Genomic DNA, 24,778 nt, shown 5'->3' with positions numbered 1-24,778 from the left:
AAAAATATAGTAAACTTTATGATGAATATTCATTTATTTTATTAAACATAATTATAAAATTGTGATCTTAACTAATTCAAAAGTTGCTGCTTTGAAGTATAATTACTTAACTTTATATGTAAATTGGCTATTTTTTAATAATATAGAAATAACTAAGAAATTTTGTACAAGTGTATCATTTGCAAATATCATTTAAGTGATTTAGAATCTTTACATAAATGAATTTGACTTGCTCTTTTTATATAATAAAATCGAAATAGTATAATCTCCTTATCTATGTCTTATCTTTTTTGCTTTTTTTACTAGTATTATCTTGTTCAATTTTACTTCTTTTGGATAATTTTGAAGCGATTGCATCTTTTTTTTCTACTAACTTTCTTTTCGCAACGCCTGTTGTCTCCTGAAATTCGTCTTCAGATCCACCTTTGTCATGATTCACGTCTATAAGATTTTTAGCAGCTGCTGCTCTTTTTCTAGTCATTCTAATTCCATCATTGTTTTCAAAATTCAACGTAGCATCGATCTTCATATCGCTTCCACTTGATTTTTTATTTGAATCGTTATTAGATTTGTTTTTATTAATTTTTTTCGTTGTTGCTTTTCTAGAAAAGTTGTTTCTTATACTTTCTAGTTTTTTATTATTAATTTCCTCCTTTTCCTCGTATTCGTCATCCGATAATATCTTGTTCGTAATTGCTCTAGATTTAACGTTTGACGGCTTTTTAATTTTCAAATCATTGTTATAATCTTTGCCATTTTTGGCAACAACCTTAACGGGCTTTTTTTCTGGTACGGAATTTTTTTTTGTATTTGTGGTTTGTTTTTTATGTGATGAATTTGTGTCAATTTCTTCATCTTTAAAGTTATACTTCGCTGCTAGTCTCTCTCTAATGATCAAACCTTTAATAAGTTTTTTCCAATTTCCGTAAATTCTTTTTTCTCGTTTCTCCTTCGCTCGTTTTTGAGCTTCAATTTGTTCCTCTTCCCATGCTTCCCGTAATGTATCTTCGTATTCTTCACAAACAACGTATCCTTCAAATGCAGGTAATGCACCACGGCAACCAAAATTAAATCCAACGCATGCTTGTGCACAATCAATATTCAATTTTCGAGCAATTCTGTTTAATCCTGGAACTATAACAGATAAAATATTTGATTATATAGGAATCAAAATAACGTTCTTTTTGAAAGAATATTTATACTATGTAATGTTTCAGAAAGAAAATAAATTCTTATTAAATTACATTTTTTAATGATGCTACGTTATTTTTGTATAAGAAACAATTTTATAGCTTAGATACATACATGTGCCACATTGATTATTGCAATAGAATATTTTTCATGGTATTCGTGAATATTTTCTATCACATTTCTACCTTGACATTATTGATTTCTATCATATTTAACACATCTGTTAGCTATAATCTCTGCTAATTATCATGAAAAGATGTTCATTTTTCAAAAGTTATTTACAATTAAATAAAAAATATATTTTGAAGCAAATATTTCGGTAACCATTGAACCTAACAGGTTAAACTTTTTCTAGAACTATTCATAACAACATATACTCCAAAAATATAAACAGTAAATCTCAATTTATTTGTTAATAACTATTGGATCAACTTTTTTATAAATATCAGGTTAACTCAAAGGTTCGAAAAATTTTGTCCCAACGACTTCCTTGGCATTTTTTTTTATTGAAAGAAAAACCTTTGATCTATTGCAGAATATACGCAGTAATCAATAAACGAAGACAATACACAGCGCATCGGCGTCAGACCGCCTCTTTCGGTATTAAGCTCTGCTCGAATCTGCGAGAGTTTTTCATGTTTGGCATAAATTTCAGTTGTTTTCTGTCTATTTATATTTAAGGTAGTTCAATTTGAATATTTATAGTTATTAATTAACATTGACATTTTTAATTAATATCCGTCAAATGGAAATGAAAAATTAATTGTGTTACTTTTAAAAAATTGTGTAGTAACTCTAGTAAAATAACAAAAACCTATATTGCTCCATATTCCTGAAAAAATACTTGTGCTTTTCCTATAACAATTTGCTTATTTAAAAATTATTTTTACATTTTTTCAAACACTTAGAGCATTATATTGAGTTTATATTACAAACTCGAATACCAATCAGAACGTTTGAATGCCGTCATATTCAATTAGTTCTAAAGGCATTGCGCTACCTCAAAATAAATCAAAAATACTCTTAGAATTCACCGAGAAATTAAAAGAAAATTCTTTTAAAACAACTGAAGCTTCTATTAATGGGCATGTTTTGAGTGTCCATGATTCAACAAAGTAAAAGGTAAATTTGCGATTTTTTAAACAACTGTAGAATTGAAAGTATCACAGTATAACGGTGAGGTTATCGAGCCAATTATGAACTTATTGTAAGAGAATTCATTAAAGATACATTTTAAATAATTGCTAATATTAAAAATTTTTGAATACATTAATACATAGATTTTACGTCAAAATGATTTTTTTATACAATTATTTCAAATTTGAAAGAAAGTGGAATTTATCACTTTTCGATTTTACAGAAAATTCTTGTGCCATTACTCGATATGAAATTCAACCTACCTATTTTAGAAAAAAGTACATTATAGATTACTCTACATTTCCAGTTTTAATTTATAGAAGAGTAAATGTCAAGGTATTTCATAAATGTTTAATTATTATTTCGCAAAGTTTACAACATGGCACTGGAGAAGTAACATTATTTTAAGATAAATATAGAATTTATTAAAGGGTTAGTATACAGAAGATGTCAAAAATTTATTACCTTTCAGACATTGATTCCACAATATAAAAAATCTTAATTTTCTAAACTTACTATAAGTTGGTTTACTTGTTTATTAATTTGTAATAGACAATTTTTTATAATAATTTAAAGTATGCCGTAGAAACAAAAATATTGTGGTATATATTTACTAATTATATCCCTTCTATGAATTTAATAAATATAAATTATAAGCGTTAATATGAATTTAATAAATATGAATTATAAGCGTTAATATGAATTTATTAATAATAAGTATTGAAATTGAAGCTGTTATAAACGGAAGTGGACAGAAAATTGAACTCTAAATGAAACGTCATCGACCGTCGCAGATTAGAGCAAAGCTCGATGCCGAGAGAAAAAGCAGCTAAAGGGCGACGTGCAGTGTGTGGTTTTTGTTTATTGTTTACATTGCATTTTCTGTAGTATCTTACACATTTTTATTATTTTTTTTTTTTTCAATAGAAAAAATGTTAAGGAACAGCTGGAAATAAGAATTTTTTAGATAATATTTTACCTTTTCAAGTTATAAGCTAATATTTATAAAAAACGTTGATAAAATTGTTATTAAACGATTAATTAGACTTTACTAATTATATTTTTGGAGTACTTATTGTTATGAGTATTTTATAATAATTTTATCCTAATAGGTTCAATAGTTACCGAGATATATGCTTTAAACAAAGTACTTTAAATATTTAAAAAAATAAACATATTAATTTGAGCATTAGGAAAAATGTTTATCGTAATATACCCAACAAATATACCAAGTATGATGAAAATCGATGATATCAAGGTACAAACTTGGTCGACACTATTTAGACTGGCTCCAATAATGTGTGTTGCACAATGTACTGGCACTACTTAAAAAACATAAAAATATTTCATAATACTTTTTATGGCCGTGGAAGTTAATGCATTAAAAAATTATTACTTAATAGATAACTTCGAAAAATGAATATATCATGAATACATGTTATTACATTATTTTTGAATTGTTTTAAAAACAGTAACTTACGATTTATATATACAGTTCCCTTTGGAAGCATACACATTTTAAACAGATCCACATTTCCATATTCATTTCGTGGCACTGTACCATTCTTTGCTTCTGGTGGAACATATGCAAAAGTTTGCCATTTGCCAAATAATTCCAATGGTTGATCTTTAATTTTTTGCCCTGAAAGCTATGAATGGAAAACATAGTTATTTTCATTGTAGGTATGTGATGTGCATTTTGAGTTTACTTTTTGAAGCGATTACAATTTTAAAAAAATGTACCTTATCAAATTTTGGCATAGCTTTTACTACTTTGTAAGCTTGTTCTCCTGGTTTGACAACTCTAGCTTTCTTTATCCAAGTTTCTCTTGAACATAAAGTATGTACACAGTGCCGAGAATATATTGCTTCACCAGTTTTTAAAAAACCCAACGGAACTACATCAGGAGGATGGAGAGCTTCAAATTTTAATAAATGTCTAGTCAATACATATAAAGGATGTCCTTTACATTCTCCAACTGTTTTAGGAAGTGGTTGTTCTAATTCCCTACAAATGATATGTGAAGTTCAAATAAATTGTTATCATAATTATTACTTTGAATACATGTTTGAGATACCTTTGTAATAGTTGTTGATCTTCAGCTCTAGACATTGCAGTCCTTTTTTCTTTCCAATTTGACAAAGTTTCAGTCCACCATTTATCATCTACACGTTTTTTTCGAGTATCAGTTAACCAATGTGGACAATATCGCCGAGTCACATCTTTTAGAGTTCCAATTGAATTCCAAGCAACGACATATAAAACTGGAATGCTTGCTTTTTTCTAAAAAAAAAATTTTTGTTTGTATATCCTAAAAATAAATAGTACTCAATAGATTTTTAATACTTACATACAACTCTGCATTACAATGAATTTTTTTATCCAAAATATCAACACTTATCCAACTTTCCTCTGATTCAAGGTATACTTCTACCCATACATTGTATGAATTATTAAAATTATTTACATCTTCTTCATCAGAAGATAATAATTTTCTATGATTATATTTTTTGGTAATAACTTTTGATGTTGAAGGAGGATTTTTTTGTATTGGATCTAGAATTCTCTTTTTAGGTTTTTTTTCAACATAATCATCATCTGTTGAAAACTCACTTTCATCATCTGAAAAATTACTATCATTTTCAGAATTCTTATTCTTTTCCTCACTTGTTTTATCTGTTTTATCAATATTTGACACATTCTGTTTACTATTACTTGAAATTGAAGGTAGTTTTTTTTTTGTTTGAATTCTTTTAAATGCTTTCAAACTGATTTTTTTAGCTATTGATACATTATCTTCATTATCTAAAATATTACTATCTTTTGTATCAACATTATCTTTCTTTGGATCATCTGCAACTATACTTTTATTGAAAATAGCTGCTGCCCTGTTTCTAGCTTCTAATTTTGCAAATTCTCGACTATTTTCTGGTATTATTTTTGTTGGTGAGATAGATTTTTCTTCAGATTTTGACTTATTGTTTTTAGTACATCTTTTTGAACTATTCTTAGAACTAGTATTTCTGGTTAATGTTGTTTTACTGTCGTTATCATGAATTTTTAACAGTTCATCCTGCTTAGGTTTTAATCGCGGTGGTTGAAGAGATAATACTAAACGACAATTTATACCCATACCTCTAACAGCTGCAATATACAGTAAAACCAATTCTATATAATTATAGACTTTTTTATCAGATACTCTTTGTAGAAGTGTATCTATATTAAAAAATACTTCACGGTGTTTTTCAAAAACTGAAAATCTTCCGGTGAACCACTCTGTAAATTGTTCAATATACTTAAGATCTGGACGATCCTTTGGATAATTATTTGGAGATATCAATGATAAAGTAATTGCCAATAGTTCTGGATCATTTGCTAATTTGTTTAAGAAAAATCCATGAGATAACCAAGTCAATAATCCAACTTTGTGGACAAAAACTTGAGCAGCTCGAATTCTTTGATTGATTTTGCTCTGTAATAGTTTCTGTAAATTTCTCTGCCTTTTATTTTTTTTATCCAACATAAAATTTTCTTTAGGTAAATGGATTTGAATCCCTTTTTCGGGTATGGTATAGTTTGACTTAGCTTCATTTTCAACACCTCCATGCACAGTTTTAATTTTATCATCTTGTTTTGATAAAGTTACTTGACTTTCTCCTTGCAAAAGAAGATCATTAATTTCTTTTGACAAATCTTCATTGTATGAGACTGGTGTAACTTGCTCTGTTGATGTACTCGATTGATTATTATTATTGCTAACTAAATTTTGGGTTTTGGCATTCTCAAAGTTTCTTAGGACTTGAGCAAGTAGTTCTGCAGAATTGGTATTATCATTTAAATTATTGACATCATCATCAGAATCATCAGAACTGGACTGCACTGTTAAAGGGCTGCTAGGGTTAGTTTTGTTTGGTAATATCTTGAAAAAAGATGAATTCAAATCAATTTTTTCAGCGGGGACAAAAAAATCGTCACTGCTGTCGGAACTTTCATCGTCAGATAATTGACTCATGTTCACTTTGTCTATTGATCAGAAGAAATATATTTAAAATAGCAACATATAATAACATGCATGATTTTCGCAGTTCCACAAACCAAACAAATATCCTAATCCATGCAGAGTAATCCTCCCTTACCCTGAAATTCGTGAACGGCGCGAACGTTGCTACACTCGTATTGATATATTACGTATTAGTAACTTTTTCTTCATAGCTTGACTTAAACCAAATCGTCAGAGCACTCTACTATGTACTGTGGGTACCAAGGTACAAGACAATTGGTTATGTCCTTATCGATATGTCAGTTATGTGATAAGTGAATTTGGAGCTGTTCAGAAAGTGCAATTACTGCAATTAGTGAGAACTCAGAACTCTTATTCTTATAAACGTTATGTTTCATCTCCCACATACTGTCACCATGATGAATGATTAACAAATGCTTTGATATTTTCTGTTGACAAAAATGTTTCAACAGTTATCTGGTGTTAGCATTATACTTTTTATAGCAGGAGGAGTACAAACAATTTTATTCTTGTTCATATTTGCAAAAAGACAAATAATGAGATTTACAATTCGCTCCAGAAGAGGCCCTTATACTCCTATAGCTTGTGATACAAATAATGTAAGTGAATAATTGATAAAACACGTTTATTTCATCTTATATCTTATAAACATTATTATATACAAGAATTCTACATATATTAACATATTTATTTAAATAAAATAATGAATATGTTATTACAAAAATGTAAAATGTTAAAAGCGACATGAAAATTAGTGAGTAATAAAATGATTATGGTACTACACTTCTTTTTACAAATAACTTGATGGAATTTTTACTATTGAAATTCTTATATTTATGAATCACTGTCTTATTTCATTCTTTCTATAAATTTCTAATAAATTATTTTTTGAAATAATAAAGTTTGATATGTTTCTTAACTAGACTTATATACATTTTAAGTCATGTAATTTATTTTTTGTAATAACCCAGCTTTAAAATACAAAATTTTCAATTTATTTATATTTTTTTATAGATTACAAAAAAAATGAAGTTTTATTTGATTTTTATCAATTGATTTTACTATATTAATTAATACAAATATTTGTCATGCACTTAATTTAAAGAAAATTGATTAACTAAAATTAATGCAATGTGCAAATTTCATTCAATGTTAAAAAAATATGTATATATGCATATTCAATAACCTGAAAAAGTGAACAATACCCTACCACTATACAAATTCAGTAAAATAATATTACAGGTTTTTTTTGGAAAAAAAACCTATAATACTAAATTTTATGAAAATTTATTTAACAACAATTGCATGAGGATCATTTTTTAAAGATAGTATATAATCTTTTTTAATGATATACATGCATGAATAAATGGTATAGTGGAAAAATATTATAGCCATCATTAATCATTGTTAAATCAAAATTCTATTGGAATTTAAGATATATATTACCATCAGCTTGATGTCAATATACCAATTATTAGTAATTAAAGCTGTGCATCATAAAAGTTGCTATAAATAAAAGCAATATTAAATTGTTTACTGTATACTTTTAGTACAATTTAGAAATATTATAAACGGAAAATGTCATTACTAACTTCTATAAAAAATTCCTATATTTGAATTTATTTATGACCAATAATTACTCTTATGAAAAAATTGAATGTACCATTTTAGATATTATTTTATACTATCATATAGATAGATTTCATAATTTTATGCAACAAAATAAAATTTAATGTACCCCACAGGTTAAACTTAATACACACATTTATATTAAATTTATTATTTTGCTTATGTATTATCAAACCTTATTTAATTAAATTAAAATAATGTACTAGATCAAGTATAAATGCTAAAAATAGAGTGAACACTCATCCTATCAGAAAATTGAAAGTTTCAGGAGACATAATTGATAAAATAGATGGGTGACTCCCAAAAAAATTATCAAGACCAAAGAAAGGCCTAAGAAAGGGGCAAAAGATTTTGTCAAACCGCATGATGGAGAGTCTAAATTTAAATGGTCCTACAAGCTTCTTTACTTGGGATATGTCAAATTTATAACTGTTTGTTTATATACTAAAAACTTTAGAAACACGTAGAAGTAGGAAACACAATTATCAAAGAAAAAAATTAATAACTTCTGAAAATAAAAATATTATTTATTGTTGCAAAAATGTTGATAGGTTAAGACTTTACATGTAACGTTTAAAAAAGTTGATCCCCTAACAACAACCCCTACAACAGCTTTTTAAAATGTTGGACTGCAGCGAATTTCCAAGTTTTTCTGCCAGTGTTTTTAATTACTAGAATATTATCAAACGATCGGTGATTTTTATTGTATAAATTGGTAATATCTATGTTCAAGCCAAGTTTCGCGTGTTGCATTCCCTAATAACCTGCGGTCGTGAACTTTGCTTTGGGATGAGAATTATTTTGAAAGCATAGGAGTCAGTTTGAAATATATTATTGATGCTTAGAGAAACTTAATCTGAAATCTAGGGTCATTTAAAAAAAAATTGACAAAAATATATATAGTATTGAGAGCGTCTGGGACAAGGAGGTGGCGGTGGAAAATATAAATTATGCAGCTTATTAAAGACCTCGTGTATTTCCTTCGTATTACAATTATACTACAGTCGCTGATCGTCAATCGCCTCAACCATTCTCTCTCTATCGTCTCAACACACACACCTCTCGCGTCTCAACACGTACTCTGTCCGGCGTCTCAATACAGCGGATTATATAGGGACCGAGGAAAGCTCGAAGCGCTCTCTGGTGGCTCAAAAACGGCATTTTTGGAGTAGAGCTTACACAGACGTGCAATGTAAAGTTTTTGTAAATCGTTGATTATTTTAAATTATACAGTCGCAGTGCAAGTATTATAGCTGGCACTTCTTTACGAATGTAAATAGAACAATAGTTATCATAAAAAAGTAAGTATAATATCAATAAACAATAAATTTATTCATTAGAGTTGAACCTATAAGGTTATGTTTTCTACAGATCTTGATAACAGCATTACATAGTATCGGAAAATGAAAAGTATAAACAAATCTGTTTGATAAAAAATATCCTATGTATAAATTAATTATATATGAACATTTTTGGTACAGGTGTTGTCATCGTAACTTTTTTAAGAAAGGATGGATATAGTAATTAAAACTGGTTTCGAAAAAATTACACATGCTATTCAATTTCAACCCCAAACGCCAAGTAAAGGTAAAGATTTAGCAAATATTGGCCATGTAAGAGATGTTGAGGAAAGGAGACAAGATAAAGTAAGTTATTTAATCCAAGCCAATGTTGTTCGACAAGTCAGTGTCACTAAGCCACCCTATGCAGTAAAATTAAAGGTAGATTGATTGTCAAGTACTTATTCAATTATAAAAGTGTTTTTATATATGATAATTTTTACCTTATTTTTTCCAGATCAATGAGAATCGGTTTGTATATGCCGTATCATGCACCTGTGTATACAACAAAAGTAACCGATGTAAGCATATTTATACTCTTATCCACTACATAAACAACCATGAAAGTTTATCCAAGACTAGTTTTCATAAACAATGGGGTAATCCTACTGCACGTCAGTTTGCTCAAGAGAAATATTCTAAAGGTGCTTCATTTGAAACAATGTTTAAAGAAAAGAAAGTCAAAATTAATCTTGAGCCACCTCCTTTGAATATATTGGACAAAATTAATCACTCATGCCCAATTGTGAACCTTCTTCTTGTGCCTACAATTAGTAATAATAAGAATTCCAGTCAAAAATTGATGATATCCAACCCATCTCAAGAAAAAGTTATTGAAGACTTTAAGAAGTGCAATGATTTATTAAACAAAGTTTTTAAACTTTATGAACAACATGTTTTTTACAAGGTTGTTGTAAAATTACCAAAAGAGGTTAAAGACTTTTATATAAAATTCATTATACTTGCTTCAAGATATGAGATCATTCGATTATGTTGTGATACTCTCTCGCAATCTGATAGTGATAAGTGGTATGCTGCTCGACGATTGAGAATCTCAGCCAGCAAGAGTGCACACAGTATTAAAACAAGGAAAACGAAATCAATTGAGTCTGTTGTCGAAGACATGCTTTATCCTAAGAAGGTGGAAACTACAGCCACACGTTATGGGAAGAAGTATGAAAAGCATGCTTGTAAAGAATATCAAAGATTATATGGCGTTCATGTACAACAATGTGGTTTAGTAATATGCGAAGAGCAACCCTGGCTCTGTGCTAGTCCAGATGGCATTGTTATCCAAGGCAATAAGATAGTTAAAGTTTTAGAAATTAAGTGTCCGTATAGTTGTGCAAAGTTACCCATCGTTGATTATAAAAATAAGAAATGCAACGTTAGTTATTTGAAATTCAAAGGTGATACAATAGAGTTAAGAGAAAGTAATATTTATTTTACACAATGCCAAGTCTTAATGTATGTGACTGGTACTGAAAATTGTGATTTAATGATATATTCACCAATTCAAAATGGTTCATGCTGTGTCCAAGTACAAAGAAATGAAGAATTTTTGAAAGCTACAATAAGAGTTTGCGAGCATTTTTACTTCGACCATTATTTACCTAAGCTGTATTATAAAATTGTAGTTGAACCAAATGAAAACATTCCACCAAAGCGTACTTTTACCGGAGTGAACATAGTCAACACTGTTTAAAGAATTTATAAAGCTGTAAAACATTGATGTAACTGAAAAATTATTTATTGATGTTGTTAATTCAGTTATGAACTGAATGATACAAATAAAATTTTAATATGATAGTCAATAAAAGACTGAAATTTCATATAAATATGTACAATTTGTTATTCTTTTTTTTGTTAATCCTCATTTTGATTCTTTTGATCGGCATGAATAGGAGCCTGAAAATTAACAAGTACACATATGAGATGCACAATATCATCAGCGTAGGAAAATAAACTTGTAGGTATTTCATCTAAAATTTTATATATTCTAAGTCGTTGAATTACTCTTTCTACGTGAATCCGAACTCTTGCTATTTTATATGTTTCTTCAGTCTCAGCTTGAGAGAATTCCGTTTTGTTTTCCAAGTATGGTGGCAATACCATTAGAACACTTCTTCCGGACTCGTCTAAAAGCTTACGAAATTCTGGAAAACCTTTGTCAGCAAGGACAACATCGCCTTCTTCTAAATAATCTATTAGCCCAGATTCAATAGTTAGTTGAGAATCACTTTTACGTCCACCAGCGACTTTTGATTTTAAACAAATGTATCCACCTGGTGTAACTCCAATAAGAATTTTAGCTGTATAACCATGTTTGAGAAAATGAAAAAATTTTATCATCAGCATCATGAGGTCTTTGCATTCTGAACTCTGTACAGTCAATAATAATTCGAGTATTTTTATAATCTGGATAAAAGGATTCAGGCATTGTGCCTTGAACTTGAGCTTTCGTAGGCCAAAATATTAAATTTTGTGTTGCCGATACTAAATATACTAGTGTATGTATAACAATGCTGGACACAGTTGTTCTATGTACATCAAATATAGCTGATAACGATGAAAAACTAAGCCCAGTTTTTACTTTCATTAAAAGCAAAAATAATCTATCTTTATGAGATACTTTAAAATTATCAGCTGCTGGTTTTGGTGTTCTTTCTAATAAGAAGTCAAATGTGTCATAATGCACTCCAGCTAAATACAATAGATCTTCTTCATCTCGCACAGTGTTATAGCCATGAAAACTTCTTCTTTTTAAATCCAAGTCCAGGGTATCAACATTCACTGAACTGTCAACATAAACTTTCATTGGCGTATTACAACCTTTATCAAGTGTCTTTTGGCTGGGAATGATGATAGTCTTGCCTATAAAAATACTTGTTTGGATCTCTACCTCATTAAAAACTGTACTACTGTTTGTTGCACTGTCAATAATGACTGTTTTAAATCTAACAGCTGTGAATATTATTTCTGTACCGTTGGGCTTCAGCTGTGATTCCTTACTAAATTGGCTGTCATCTACTTGACATTCTTTGTCAACATAACTTTTATTGAAATGCGTTTCTCCAAGGTATAGATCTAAATTTTCAACTTCATACTCCAATAACTCATAAGCGTCAAGTAATTTTACTTTCTGTTTTAGTGTTCTCATGCTTAATACCTCCCTATTTTCCCTACGCTGCATGAAACGTGCATGCCTGTAAACAATAATAATCATTAAACTATTTTCTTCTATTACACAGAAATATAATTTGCTCATAGATGTAATCATCAACCTTTCTATTGCAGCTTTTTCATTCATCTTTTTTACTTTATATACTGGAGGGAATAAAGTTGGGATATAACTTGGATTCATCTCTATATCTGATTTAACTCCTCCAATGAAATGATCACTGCATATTCTGTCATAATCTTTAGGAATCCACGTTGAACCATCGCCACTGAAAAATAAATAATAAAAATAGAATGATATAATTTTTCAGTTTCATGTTGCAGAAGTCTGTGGTAATGCTCACATGTGTTTGGGAATAACATAAACATAACCTTACTATTTACTCACTTTACTCTTTTCAAAGCTTGAATCCATTTCATTTTCTGGTTTTTTTTGTGAATAGCAGTTGGGAATCGATAAAATTTACAATTACTATTTATGCTCGTTTTGTTACAATTAACGATACAACACGAAAAACCCATTTTTTAAATTTTTTCCATAACAACACATATAAAAGTTTACTCTAAAAATGCCACTTTTGGCCACTGCGAGCGCTTCGACTGATTCTTCTATCCCCTCCAACCAAATCCTCGGTCCCTATATCCTCCTCTCCCCCAACCGTCACACTCGTTCCAACGATTCACAACAGACAAGCGGCTAACAGTATTTTGAAAAAGGAAGGCAACTTATTTTCATTACATTTTTTTATATTTATACCAAATAACTTTTGATGGACTGATATGCAATAACAGTTAAATATAAAGAGTCTTTCAGTTTTATAATAATATTTCATGGTGAAACAAGGTTATAGAACTTATTTTCTAAATATCCAAATTTAGTTATTTGTGATAAATATAAAAGAATGTGATAAAAATAAGTTGACTTTCATTTTCAAAATGCATACTTTTGTCAATTTTTTTTGCAAATAACCCAACCCTAGATTTCAGATTAAGCTGTTCTAAATATGAATAATATATTTCAAACTGACTCCTGCAGTTTCAAAACTATATCTCATGCCAGAGCAAAGTTCACTACTGCGGGGGTGGTTGTTAGGAGATGCAACACACGAAACTTGGCCTGCACATAGAAATTACCAATTTATAAAATAAAAATCACTGCTCGTTCGATAACATATTGTTAATAAGAACGCTGGTATAAAAACTTAGAAATTTGCTGCAGTCCAACATTTTAAAAAGCTGTAAGGGTAGTTGTTAGGGAACGCGACATGCGAAACTTCGCCTAAAAATAGATAATACAAATATATTCAATAAAAATACCTATTTTCTTAAAATATGTTGTTAAATAATAGTACAAGCAATGCTATCCCTTTTGCTTATAACATTGTATATAATGGATTATCATGAGCGTAGTTTGAATGGTAAAATTCGTGCTTGCAATTAATTACTTTCAATGATATCATTGTGTTATCCACCAGAAACAATAAAAACAAGTATTCGATCATTTTAATTTTTTTATAGTTTCGTTATAAAATAACGTTACAAATTTAAGCCTTATCAATAATAATTGGATAGAGTTTGAACAAATGCGTCATCCAGTGTATCCAGGCCTATCGAAATAGCTAATAAAAATCAATCGTATACTACACTTTATCGTATATTAGTAATTTTCTGTAAGCCCAGTATTAGAATATTATTAGTAATATATTTGTGTTTTTTAAGGTGGTTCTTTCCAAGTTTCGATAACGTATCAAAAATATGAGAAAAAAAAAAAATGTTATTCTACGGATTACAAGAAATTTTTTAGTAGTGTTGGAAATCGAGTTTATGATTTCATTTTTATAAGAAGAAAATTCTAAAAATACTTACCATACCATTAAGTACTACCTACTAAGTTTGAATGTACAGAAACAAAAGTCAAAATTTCAAACTTTTAAATGATTGAGAGAAAAATATACAGTAACTACTTCAATAATAAACTATTTAGGTTTGAAGTTATAAAAAATGGTTTTGCTTTCGATTTCTATTATATAGGGTATTCAAAAAGTATTAAAACATCTAAATAATTTTACAGGTAAAATATTTTGGCAAAAATGAAGGTCTTAAAGTCTTATTTTAGAGTGATTATAACGAAGAATACATTGGTAACCTCGAATGTGACCTATGCTTTAGGGTTTTCAAAGTTAACTTTTTTTTTAAATGAGAATCGCTACTTTTAACAATGGCAAATAAAAAATCAGGAAAGTTTATAACCAAATATGTAAACGGGACATATGTTGAACTTCAAGGTTAAAGATAACATTGAAGTTCATCTGAAAATTTTTTAGACCAATCAACAGACATTTTTGGTAACTAATTTTTAGCAGGAAACCGATTGCGCAATAACTTTAATTAGCATTGGTAGATGTTTCAAAAGTTATCAACAATAAATTGCAACGGAAAAAAAAATTTTTTTCAAAAATAATCATTAACGTTTTTAACTCTTTTCCAGGCCGAAGAAACTGAGCCACTGTACAGATAAACGATATATGATTTACGGAGTTCCACACAGCGCTGAATCCAAATCTGCCATTATTTTTGCAACATTAATTTGTTTAAACAATCTGTTTGAATAAATTATTGCAAAATTAAGCTTTTTTGTAAATTTAATACCAGAATCGGATTCTACGGAAAAAATACGTTCGATAAAGTATTTTTAATTGTTAAATTCTATGTTGTTACTAATAAATTAAATAAAAATGAATTTTTCAATTATAATACAGCTTTTTATATCTACAAGAAAACGAATAAATTTATGCATACGACGTGTATCAATTAAAAGATTGTTCGGTGTACTGATTTAAAATTTGTTATCAGTTTTGCAAAATTAATTTGTTTAAACAATTTGTAGATTCTGCATTTTCTTCCAAATCATCATCGCTCGAACCATTATCCGAATCTTCAGCGTTATATAATGCTTAAATAATAAAATAATTGTGAGACAGAAAATTTTAAAGACAGAAAAAAAATAGGTTGGATAAAAGTTTTAGGGTTGAAAGGGGGACAGCCGATGGTAACCTTCAACTTGACCTTGAACTTGAGTTTCAAGGTTATTTGAAGGTCAACTTTGTTTTTTTTAATGGAAACCCCTATTTTTTATCCCGGGTTCGGATGGAGCGGGAAATTTTACGTTCAAATCATGTAATATGTGTGGGGTACAAATGACCCCCACTCCACCCCCAAATTCATTTCGAGATCAATTTTACTTTTTAAATGGGACCCCTCATTTTTCGACGCAGGTTTGAATTCTACGTGAAATTGTACGTTCAGATGATGGGATATTTGTGGGGTCCAAATGACCTCTCCCCCACCCTCAAAGTTATTTCAAGGTCAACCTTACTTTTTGAATGGAAACCATCATTTTTCGTCACACGTTTGAATTCATAATGGGCATCGTAAGACCTTTTAAAAGCCCTTACGCAAGCCCTCTTCAAGTCGTTAAGTCTGGTCCCAACAAGTACCGGATGACCGGCGATTATCGAAATCTTAACGCGCACACAATGTCGGATAGGTACCCCATTCCTCGCATCATCGACTTGTTATTGCAGCTCCATAGCAAACGAGTTTTCTCTACAATTGACCTTAAGAGAGCATACTTCCAGATCCCGGTGGCAGAAGAGGATATCCCGAAGACAGCTGTTACTACGCCCTTCGGCCTTTTCGAATTTTTAGGCATGCCTCTTGGTTTGAAGAACGCTTCACAGACCTTTCAGCGGTTTATTCACAGCATCTTAGGCCATCTGGATTTTGCTTCAGTCTACCTCGATGATGTACGGGTATCATCCTCGAGCATCGAAGAGCACCTGCAGCATCTTCGTGCAGTTTTCTAGGCTTTATTCTCTAGCAAGCTGCGCATCAATTGGGACAAATGCGTTTTTGCAAAGAAGGAAGTCCCTTTTCTAGGTTTGTGACGAGAGCAAGCGATGCGCTTGCCTCTCTCGGCAAGGCACGGTGACCAGCATTAAGCGCATTTAAGAATGCACCTAATGCATGGTCTTTATTTCAGCGACGGAGATTGCCGAGCGAGGCCGAGCCGGCCCGAAGTTGTCAAGTGAACGACAAAGTATAGGTGTTAGAAAGAGAGAGAAAGAGTTAGGGGTGCGCGTGCCCCACGCAGGATTAGTAGGTATGTAGCAAGGTGTGCACGCGCCGGCTACCTGCCTTAATTACAGTCGGCGTCATAAATTTGTTCAGGTAGAGTACCGTCAAGGCAATCCCTCGCCGGGCGGCTTTCTCTTTTAGGATAAGTAGGCTAAGTCGGTTCGTCGTCATGGCGGTCTCCTGCCGGGCGACACGTGCTGTATGTCAGATTTGTAAGCACGATAAAGTAGTTAATTTGTTCTTTGTTCTTCTACTGCAGTAGGTGTTAAGAACACCGTTATGTTCTGTAGTGTTAAGACGTGTTTGTAACACCGTTGTGTTCATTAGGTTAAGAGTTTGTAAAAGCTGGTTACAAGTGTAATTATATGGATCGTTCATTTGCGGTATTTGAAGTTTAAATGTAATTTTGATTTTGATTTAGATTAGATTTTGATTTGAATGCGATTTTGGTGTAATTTTTAATTACTTTCATTTCTTTACCTTTCCCCCCTGTTCCCCCCTCCTCGATTGCTATGAGCGAGTGTGTCTCATTTGCCCATTTTTAAAATTGATAACGAGAGGAGCTTTCGTTACAGGTTTCAGCATCGACGCTACTGGTTTCAAGCCGCCGGCGGAGAAAGTTGACGCGATTGTCAATTTCCCCAAACCTCAAACGCTCTGGGAGCTCAAGCGATGTCTGGGAGCTGTCAATTACTTTAGACATTACTTAAAACAAACCGCGCAGGATCAGGCGCTACTCAACGACCAACTTCGAGGTGCCAAAAGAAGGGACAGGACCTCCTTAGCTTGGACTCCGCAGCTGTTAGAAGCTTTTGAGGCGACCAAATCCGCCCTGGTCAATGCTACCTCTTCAAGTTTCTTGCATCCGGACGTAGAAGTATTTCTCATCATGGATGCTTCGTCCACGGTGCTCGTCGGTTCCTTGGAGCAACATATTGATGGCAAGCCCTCGCCACTCGGATTCTTCTCCAGAAAGCTCTCTCCAACTAAACAGAAATACAGCCCGTACGATCGAGAACTTCTGGCAATCTTCGCCTCACTGAAGCATTCACCCACATTATCGAGGGACGAAACCTCATCATCGGCACCGACCACAAGCCGCTCACCAAGGCTTTTCAGCAGCGGCCCGAGAAATCTTCTCTGCGCCAGCTGTACCAATTGGACTTTATCGGCCAATTCTGCACGAACATCGCTTATATTCCAGGCGACCAGAACTTGGTAGCGGATGCGCTCTCTCGCGTCTACACCATCTCGATGCCTACAAAGCTCGATGCCAAGGCCATCAGCGAGACGCAGGCAAGCTCAGCTGTAGTCATATCAGAGGCGGACTCTACCTCACTCCGACTCCAGCCGCTGCACATCGAGGAATGCCGCGTCCTTTGTGACGTCTCTTCTGGTACTGTTCGTCCTTATCTGCCGCCGTCACCCCGGAGAGTGGCTTTTGACGTAGTCCATGGTCTCTCACACCCAGGTGGCCGAGAAATCAGTAGGCAGATTAAAGAAAAGTTTGTCTGGCCAGATATGAAGAAGGACACGATGCGTTGGGCACGTGAATGCATTCCGTGACAGCGTTCGAAGATGCATCGTCACACTCGTAACCAATCAAACCACATCGAGGTACTTGAGGCGCGCTTCAGCCACCTTCACCTCGACCTCATTAAGATGCCCCTGGTAAAGGAATATCGGTACTGTCTGACGATTTTAGATCGTTTCACAAGATGGCCGCACGCTATCCCGCTCAAGGACATGATCGCTGAGACTATCGTATCCGCCTTCTATAGAGAGTGGATCTCTCTCTTCGGCACGCCGATGACTATCACGACGGATCAAGGCGCTCAATTCGAATCTGCGCTTTTCTCGGTGTTAGCCCAGTTAATGGGTGTAAGCCGCATCCGGACCTTCCCCTACCACCTTCAAGGGAATGGAATGGTTGAGCGTTGGCACCGAACGCTGAAAGCCGCTCTAATCTACCAGGCTTCCGCGACGTGGCTGGACATTCTACCTACCGTGCTGCTCGGACTACGCACGGCTTTCAAACCGGATCTAGGAGCATCTCCTTCAGACCTGTTATTTCCGAGCACTTCCGAGCAGTGCAGCCGACACCTACGGCACATCACGTAAAGGCTAAGGTCTTCATGCACCAGGACCTTAGCACCTGCTCGCACTGCCGTACACCGGCTCCCATCGGGTCGTAAGTAGGATTAATGATTGCAGGTACATCATCGACGTGGATGGAAGGCCGTCCACGATTCCCACGCAGCTTTTGGTGCCCGATTATGTTGCGGAAGATAGCGGTCCCTGCGGTTCATGCACCTGATTCAAGTTCTGGGTTGCCTTCAAGTCAGGCAACCTCCAGGGGGGGAGTGTCTGTAGTGCCCGTACCGACCAGCCAACCTGCTCCGCCACCTGGCAGCACTTTCCAACAGCGACGGCATCCTTGGAAACAGTTGCTTGTGCCGAGGGTGGAGTAGACGGGAAGCAGCAGTCAGTTAGTTTGGAACTGAGCGCCGCGGAGCGGTCGTCACGAGAGTGCTCTACAGCAAATCGCTGCAACATTAGCTCCTTTGTGACCGGGCTGGTTTGATTTCTTTCCCCCAGGCGAATCCGTACCCACAGCTGTGGCACCCGAACCTCTGTGTAACAGTGTCCAAGAAATAAATCTAGTCTTCTTGAAGGTTGTCTTATTGTGCTTTCCTTCCTCGCGTATTCAGCTAGGATTCCATTCATCGAATGCGGAGGGTTGCATTGAAGTTGAGAGGATTACGCAGTGCCAGTGGACGATTCACGGCACTCACGCGCAGTTTCAAGACCGATCCGCATACTTCCTTACAAGTATATTCCAAACTTTACAACTCTTTCATTTACACCTGAGCTCTAAAATGAGTTTAAATCGATGAATTTTTCAATCAAGAGTCCAGTGAAATTCGTCCGCAGTCGAGTAGTGGAGGAACGTCTATAGACGGAGAGGTAAACATATATATATAGTAATAGTAGCGCACACCACGCTATGTCTTACTTTTTTGATTGATTATTTATGTCATTATTAATGCTATTTAAATAATTTTTTTTTGTTTTCGGGGTAGTTTAAACTGAGCTGTTAGATTCTTTTATAAAATTCACTTAGTTTATTTGATTTCTTACGTATGCCACCTGGCCTGAGAAACGCCTCAAAAACATTTCTTTCATGGACTCACTGCTACGAGATTTGCCATTAGTTCGAGTCTATCTCGATAACGTATTTATTCATTCTGCCTCTCATAAGAAGCACCTGCATCATCTACGCCTATTCTTTGAGCGCTTAAGAAAAGCTAATCTCTCCTACAAGTTAGCTAAGTGCCAGGTAAGTCTTCCCAGGATCACCGTCCTGGGCTACAAAGTCTCCGTCAATGGCATCGAGCTTCCTGGAAGGAAGGTCGCTGCTATCCAAGAATACGCCAAGCCCTCATCATTTAAAGCGCTGCGGCGTTTCTTGGGTATCATTAATTTCTATCGCTGAAGCTAACCGCACGCTGCCCGCATTCAAACCCCGCTCAACGAGCTTCTACGAAGCCTGCCACAAAGGAGTCGCCGCCCGCTAGTTTGAAGCGTTATAGCCAACCAGGCGTTCGAGGCGCAATATAACGCAGGCTGTTGAGACCGCCTTTCTCTCGTCGACTGCGCCACTCCGCCTATCCACTGACCCGTCGTGCTCTGCGATGAGAGCCGTACTGGAGCAGAGCGCTCATTACTTCTTCTCCCAGAAGCTGATGCCCACGGAGACACGATACAGCACTTATGATCGAAGGCTTCTCGCCGTTTTCCGAGCTGTACGGCATTTCCGACAGATCCTCGAAGATCGAACATTCACGATGCTAACAGATTACCGACTGTTAACTTTCACGGCTAGCCAACTTTCTGAGAAGGCTTCTTCTCACCAGCAGCAACAGCTGGACTTCCTGCTGCAATTCGACCGTCACTTTCAACACGTGAGTGGAGCAGACAACGTTGTAGTTGATGTTCTCTCCTACACGAGATACTGGCACGCTCAAAGCTCCGGTCGAGTCTCTCGTGCCGCCCTCGCCTGAGACGGACATCGTCTGTGCTACTATCGACATGCCCTCCGCTTTAAGCCTGAAAACTATCGCCAATGCCAGGTGTTGTAACGAGAGACCCTTGCGAATAGCCGACGGTAACTCTTTGGAGCTCCAGCGGTTCCAGATCAGTGGTTGTAAACTGCTCTGCAACGTCCGAGTTCGACCCTTTCTGCTGCAGTCGTACCGAAGGCCTTTGACGCGGTGCACGGACTGAGCCACCCGGAAATTTACGCAACCGTGCACGCCGTATCGGATCGCTTCGTTTGGCCCGGCATCCACCGAGACGCCGTTCACTGGACTCGTAATTTCCTGCTATGTCAGCGTGCCAAGGTATCGTGGCATAATCGGGTGAAGCTCGCCTTATTCCAAGAATTCGATGGAAAGTTAGAGCACGTCCATGTGGATTTCATTACGCTGCCTATGATGGGGAAATATCGTTACTGCTTCATCATGATCGACCGTTTCACCTACTGGCCGGAGGCTGTGCCGCTCGAGGACGTCAGAGTCGAGTCTATTGTCAAGGCTTTCCTGTCTGCGTGGATAGTCAGCAAGGCACTAGCTGACTACCCGAGAAGAAATTCACTAAATTGTTTATCGATTATATTTTTTAATAACGGCTTTAAATACTGCAGATTTATGATTTTAATGTCTTCTTTTAACATATTCTGAATAATCGACACTCTGTCACCAGCTTTCAATTGAAATTTTTAAATACCAATCAATTTATATATTATCACTGGTAAATAATTGAAACTATTTTTCTCAAATAATTGTTCATTGGGCGATTTGTTAGTCTGCTTTTTTTGTCTATTCGACATTTTATACGCACAACCCAAAACGATCACGCCGGTTAGATGGAGGTGATGAAATGTCAGGTTCAAGGTTAGGTTGGGTTTGACTTTTTATATCGACGCATGTGTCGAAATTTGAATTGTGTTTAAAAATTCATTTAAACAATCTGAGAAAAAATTCACAGGTTGATCAGCATGCCGCGTGTTATACGATGCTTGTCAGCCATTTAGCAAAGAGTAAAAACTGAACAATTACGTAACCCTCAACTGCGAAAGGGACATAAAATTTTCATGGACTGTTACCGTAAAAATTACGGTAAAAGATCTGTAAAAATTCTAGACAATTTTTGTAATTTTTATAAAATTTTCCTATAAACATTAAATAGTGTAAAAATTAGAGTTCATTGCTATAAAATTTATGTTACAGTCTACAGATATCTGTTTTACGGGGATGTCACTGTAATTTTTCCAGGGATTTTTTCTCCGTGAGGGCATCTGTCCAAGATTAGCTCCTATTAATTCTAACGTTGCGGCTACCTCCAATAGCAGTCTTTCTTTTTTATTTGTCGATACCATTCCCCACTCGATCACTGTGGAGTTCAGGTTGCCGCAATAATGTGACCCCGCGGTAGGTTTATCAACGCGTCCACAAGTCACATCAACAAGTCCTTCCGCTTTAATCTCTGATTCTCTGATCGTGCAATTTAGGGTTAACTAGACGCTGATATATGTGACAGTGCCCACCCTCGCCCAGACTTAGTTGTCTCCTGCTCCACAGCTAAGGATCTGTATAGCGTTAACCCCCGTATCACCAACGTGTCTTACGTCGCTTATTTTCGTCACGTACTTCAGGTTCAAGATCTCCAAATGTATACTGACTTCCAGCGTTTTGTCCCAGAGCTTGCTGAAATTGCTTCCAAAAATTGCGTCGTCTTGTTACTATTATTATTAATATTATTGTTATCGTTCTCATCATCATCATAATTATTATTGTTATTATAATTATAATTATAATTATTATAATAATAATTATTATTATTATTATTGTTATTATTATTATTTACAGTTCTTAAAAAAAGAAATTGATAGGAGAATTCGGACTCTGCCAAAAATACAATATGAACCAGATGTGAAAGATTTCAAGACTATCAGGAATACATACAGAATACCATCTCACTATCATCGGTTGCAAGCAATAAGTGATTTCAAAACCATAGGTAAATGAAATTTTCTTTTTTATATTTGGAATAAGATCAATAAATCAAGAACAGCAAAAGGCTTATAGTTTTCATTTACTACCTTGCACAAACCATTTTACTAATTCTACATGGAAAATTAGCATTATACCATTGATAAACCTTCTATTTAACTATAAGTATCTCCTATTATCAATAGAAGCTAGACTTTTATTTGACGATATACACCACTAATTAAGTTTATGATTTCCGTACTGTAAACCATTAAATTCATTAGAAGAGTTTTTCAGACATCCAAATTACCACTTTTGTTTATTGTTAGTAAAATTTAATGGATAATGCAATATTCTTTTCAGTCTAGAGATAATTTGAGATATAGAGTAATCTATAACTGATTTATTACTACCAGTCTAGCAAAGATGTGCGGTATGTGAGTATATGTATTAATTACTCAGATAAATTTCAATTTCTACATCATCATAAAATTAGACAATACATATATTATTTCTTCCCATGCTGTATAATAATAATAATTTAATTATATAGAAGTGTGAGAGTTAATCAAATAATAAAGTATGTGATATTCATAACGACGCTTCGTTGGTTTGGTTCTCTCTCTCTCTCTCTCTCTCTCTCTCTCTCTCTCTCTCTCTCTCTCTCTCTCTCTCTCTCTCTCTCTCTCTCTCTCTCTCTCCTCTCTCCCTCTCTCCCTCTCTCCCTCTCTCCCTCTCTCCCTCTCTCCCTCCCTCTCTCCCTCTCTCCCTCTCTCCCTCTCTCCCTCTCTCCCTCTCTCCCTCTCTCTCCCCCTCTCTCTCCCCCTCTCTCTCCCCCCCTCTCTCCCTCTCTCTCTCTCCCTCTCTCTCCCTCTCTCTCTCTCCCTCTCTCTCCCTCTCTCTCTCTCCCTCTCCCTCTCTCTCTCTCCCTCTCTCTCCCTCTCTCTCTCTCCCTCTCTCTCCCTCTCTCTCCCTCTCTCTCCCTCTCCCTCCCCCTCTCTCTCCCTCTCCCTCCCCCTCTCTCTCCCTCTCCCTCCCCCTCTCTCTCCCCCTCTCTCTCTTTCTCCCCCTCTCTCTTGTAAAATGTTTTTCGTCAGATCTCCTGGCACTTGTGCACTATTAATGGCAAAAAACTGTTATCATAGCAATTATTAGCTTCACTGGCCGTGCTGTTCCTGGAGCTACTTGTTGAATGGCTGGATAGCAGATTTTTACAATGAATTTTGCCCAACACCGAGGGTTTTTAAATACATGAGTCCATATATTTTATGAATTATTTTTACTTTATCTACATACCTATACCTTACATCTCCACTTAAACTTTGAAAATATTGACTCAAAGTCTTATTTTATTGAGTGTTTATATAAAAATCTAGCATACAGTGCTTGCAATTGAGATGTTATAATATAACAGATCGGTGATTATTTTATTAATTATTTTAAAAATTATCAGTGAGTAAAAAAATTAATGTTTATAAGAATGTATGTCAAAATGAGATTTCAAAAAGTTTTTTTTACATACAGTAAATCAATTATTATTAAATAAAAATTAATTTCTATATCGCGCGCATGGCTTTCCAAGCATTAAAAATAATTAGCTTATGGAACGAAGAAATTGCAGAAATCAATTTCGCGAGAAAATGATTCCGTTTTATCATTTTATTATTAAATCTAAACTAAAGTCAAAATTCAAATTTCATCCCTAGAGGCACGATATTGCCTAGTGACGTCGTCGTGGAACTGAAAACTGCTCTATTTGCTCCGTCATTGGATCGTGCAACAGCATCACGATATAATTTCCGACTATTCGTCATTGACTGATAATCACTTTTAAGTTCATTCCATAACCATAAGTAATTCAAAGTCTTACATCTATACGATAATGATATATCAAAAAGAAGGATATCATCATAATAAAAAGTAACTTATTGTATATTTTCGTATACCGTGCAAAATATATCATCATTGCTCCCGAATCATTGGTACAAAATCGATTTCGACCAACCTTAACCTTGATGTGGAGGCAGTCCAATTGCAACAGACAACTCATCAGAAGAACGAAAATGCTTCAGTCATTCATCGATTCACC

At 34.4% G+C, this 24,778-nt stretch overlaps 2 protein-coding genes across 3 annotated transcripts; one reads left to right on the top strand and one right to left on the bottom strand.

Moving 5' to 3' along the window:
* Positions 1 to 28: 28 nt before the first annotated feature.
* Positions 29 to 6,557, bottom strand: LOC131669659 (DNA repair protein complementing XP-C cells homolog). Of its 2 annotated transcripts, none has more exons than XM_058944703.1 (6): positions 6,466 to 6,557; positions 4,680 to 6,352; positions 4,407 to 4,612; positions 4,072 to 4,336; positions 3,809 to 3,977; positions 29 to 1,134 (listed from the first exon to the last, which is right to left on the bottom strand). In XM_058944703.1, exons 2-6 carry the CDS (start codon positions 6,339 to 6,341, stop codon positions 275 to 277), a joined length of 3,162 nt encoding a protein of 1,053 aa, XP_058800686.1. In that variant the 5' UTR covers positions 6,342 to 6,352; positions 6,466 to 6,557; the 3' UTR covers positions 29 to 274. The 2 variants fall into 2 exon arrangements, with proteins under 2 accessions (XP_058800686.1, XP_058800685.1); XM_058944702.1 differs by having other exon boundaries at positions 6,425 to 6,490.
* Positions 6,558 to 6,571: 14 nt separating this feature from the next.
* LOC131669660 (protein C1orf43 homolog) lies at positions 6,572 to 23,217 on the top strand. Its single transcript, XM_058944704.1, has 3 exons — positions 6,572 to 6,949; positions 22,567 to 22,717; positions 23,053 to 23,217. The coding sequence occupies exons 1-3, from the start codon at positions 6,791 to 6,793 to the stop codon at positions 23,055 to 23,057; spliced, it is 315 nt and encodes a 104-aa protein (XP_058800687.1). The 5' UTR covers positions 6,572 to 6,790; the 3' UTR covers positions 23,058 to 23,217.
* The last annotated feature ends 1,561 nt before the right edge of the window (positions 23,218 to 24,778 follow it).

The sequence above is a fragment of the Phymastichus coffea genome, unplaced genomic scaffold (genome assembly GCF_024137745.1).
Source record: "Phymastichus coffea isolate CEN01 unplaced genomic scaffold, Cenicafe_Pcof_1.1 PCOF00095, whole genome shotgun sequence".
Classification (NCBI taxonomy): domain Eukaryota; kingdom Metazoa; phylum Arthropoda; class Insecta; order Hymenoptera; family Eulophidae; genus Phymastichus; species Phymastichus coffea.
Note: the sequence above shows the minus strand (reverse complement) of the source record. Positions and strands in the feature narration are given on the sequence as shown.

Excerpts from the sequence above, each read along its gene's own strand:
- LOC131669660 (XM_058944704.1), top strand. The coding sequence starts at position 6,791 with ATGTTTCAACAGTTATCTGGTGTTAGCATTATACTTTTTATAGCAGGA. Across the intron at positions 6,950-22,566 it reads TAGCTTGTGATACAAATAAT|TTCTTAAAAAAAGAAATTGA; the intron begins GTAAGTGAATAA and ends TATTATTTACAG.
- LOC131669659 (XM_058944703.1), bottom strand. The coding sequence starts at position 6,341 with ATGAGTCAATTATCTGACGATGAAAGTTCCGACAGCAGTGACGATTTT. Across the intron at positions 4,613-4,679 it reads ATTGTAATGCAGAGTTGTAT|AAAAAAGCAAGCATTCCAGT; the intron begins GTAAGTATTAAA and ends TTTTTTTTTTAG. Across the intron at positions 1,135-3,808 it reads GGGAACTGTATATATAAATC|TTCCAGGATTAAACAGAATT; the intron begins GTAAGTTACTGT and ends TATCTGTTATAG.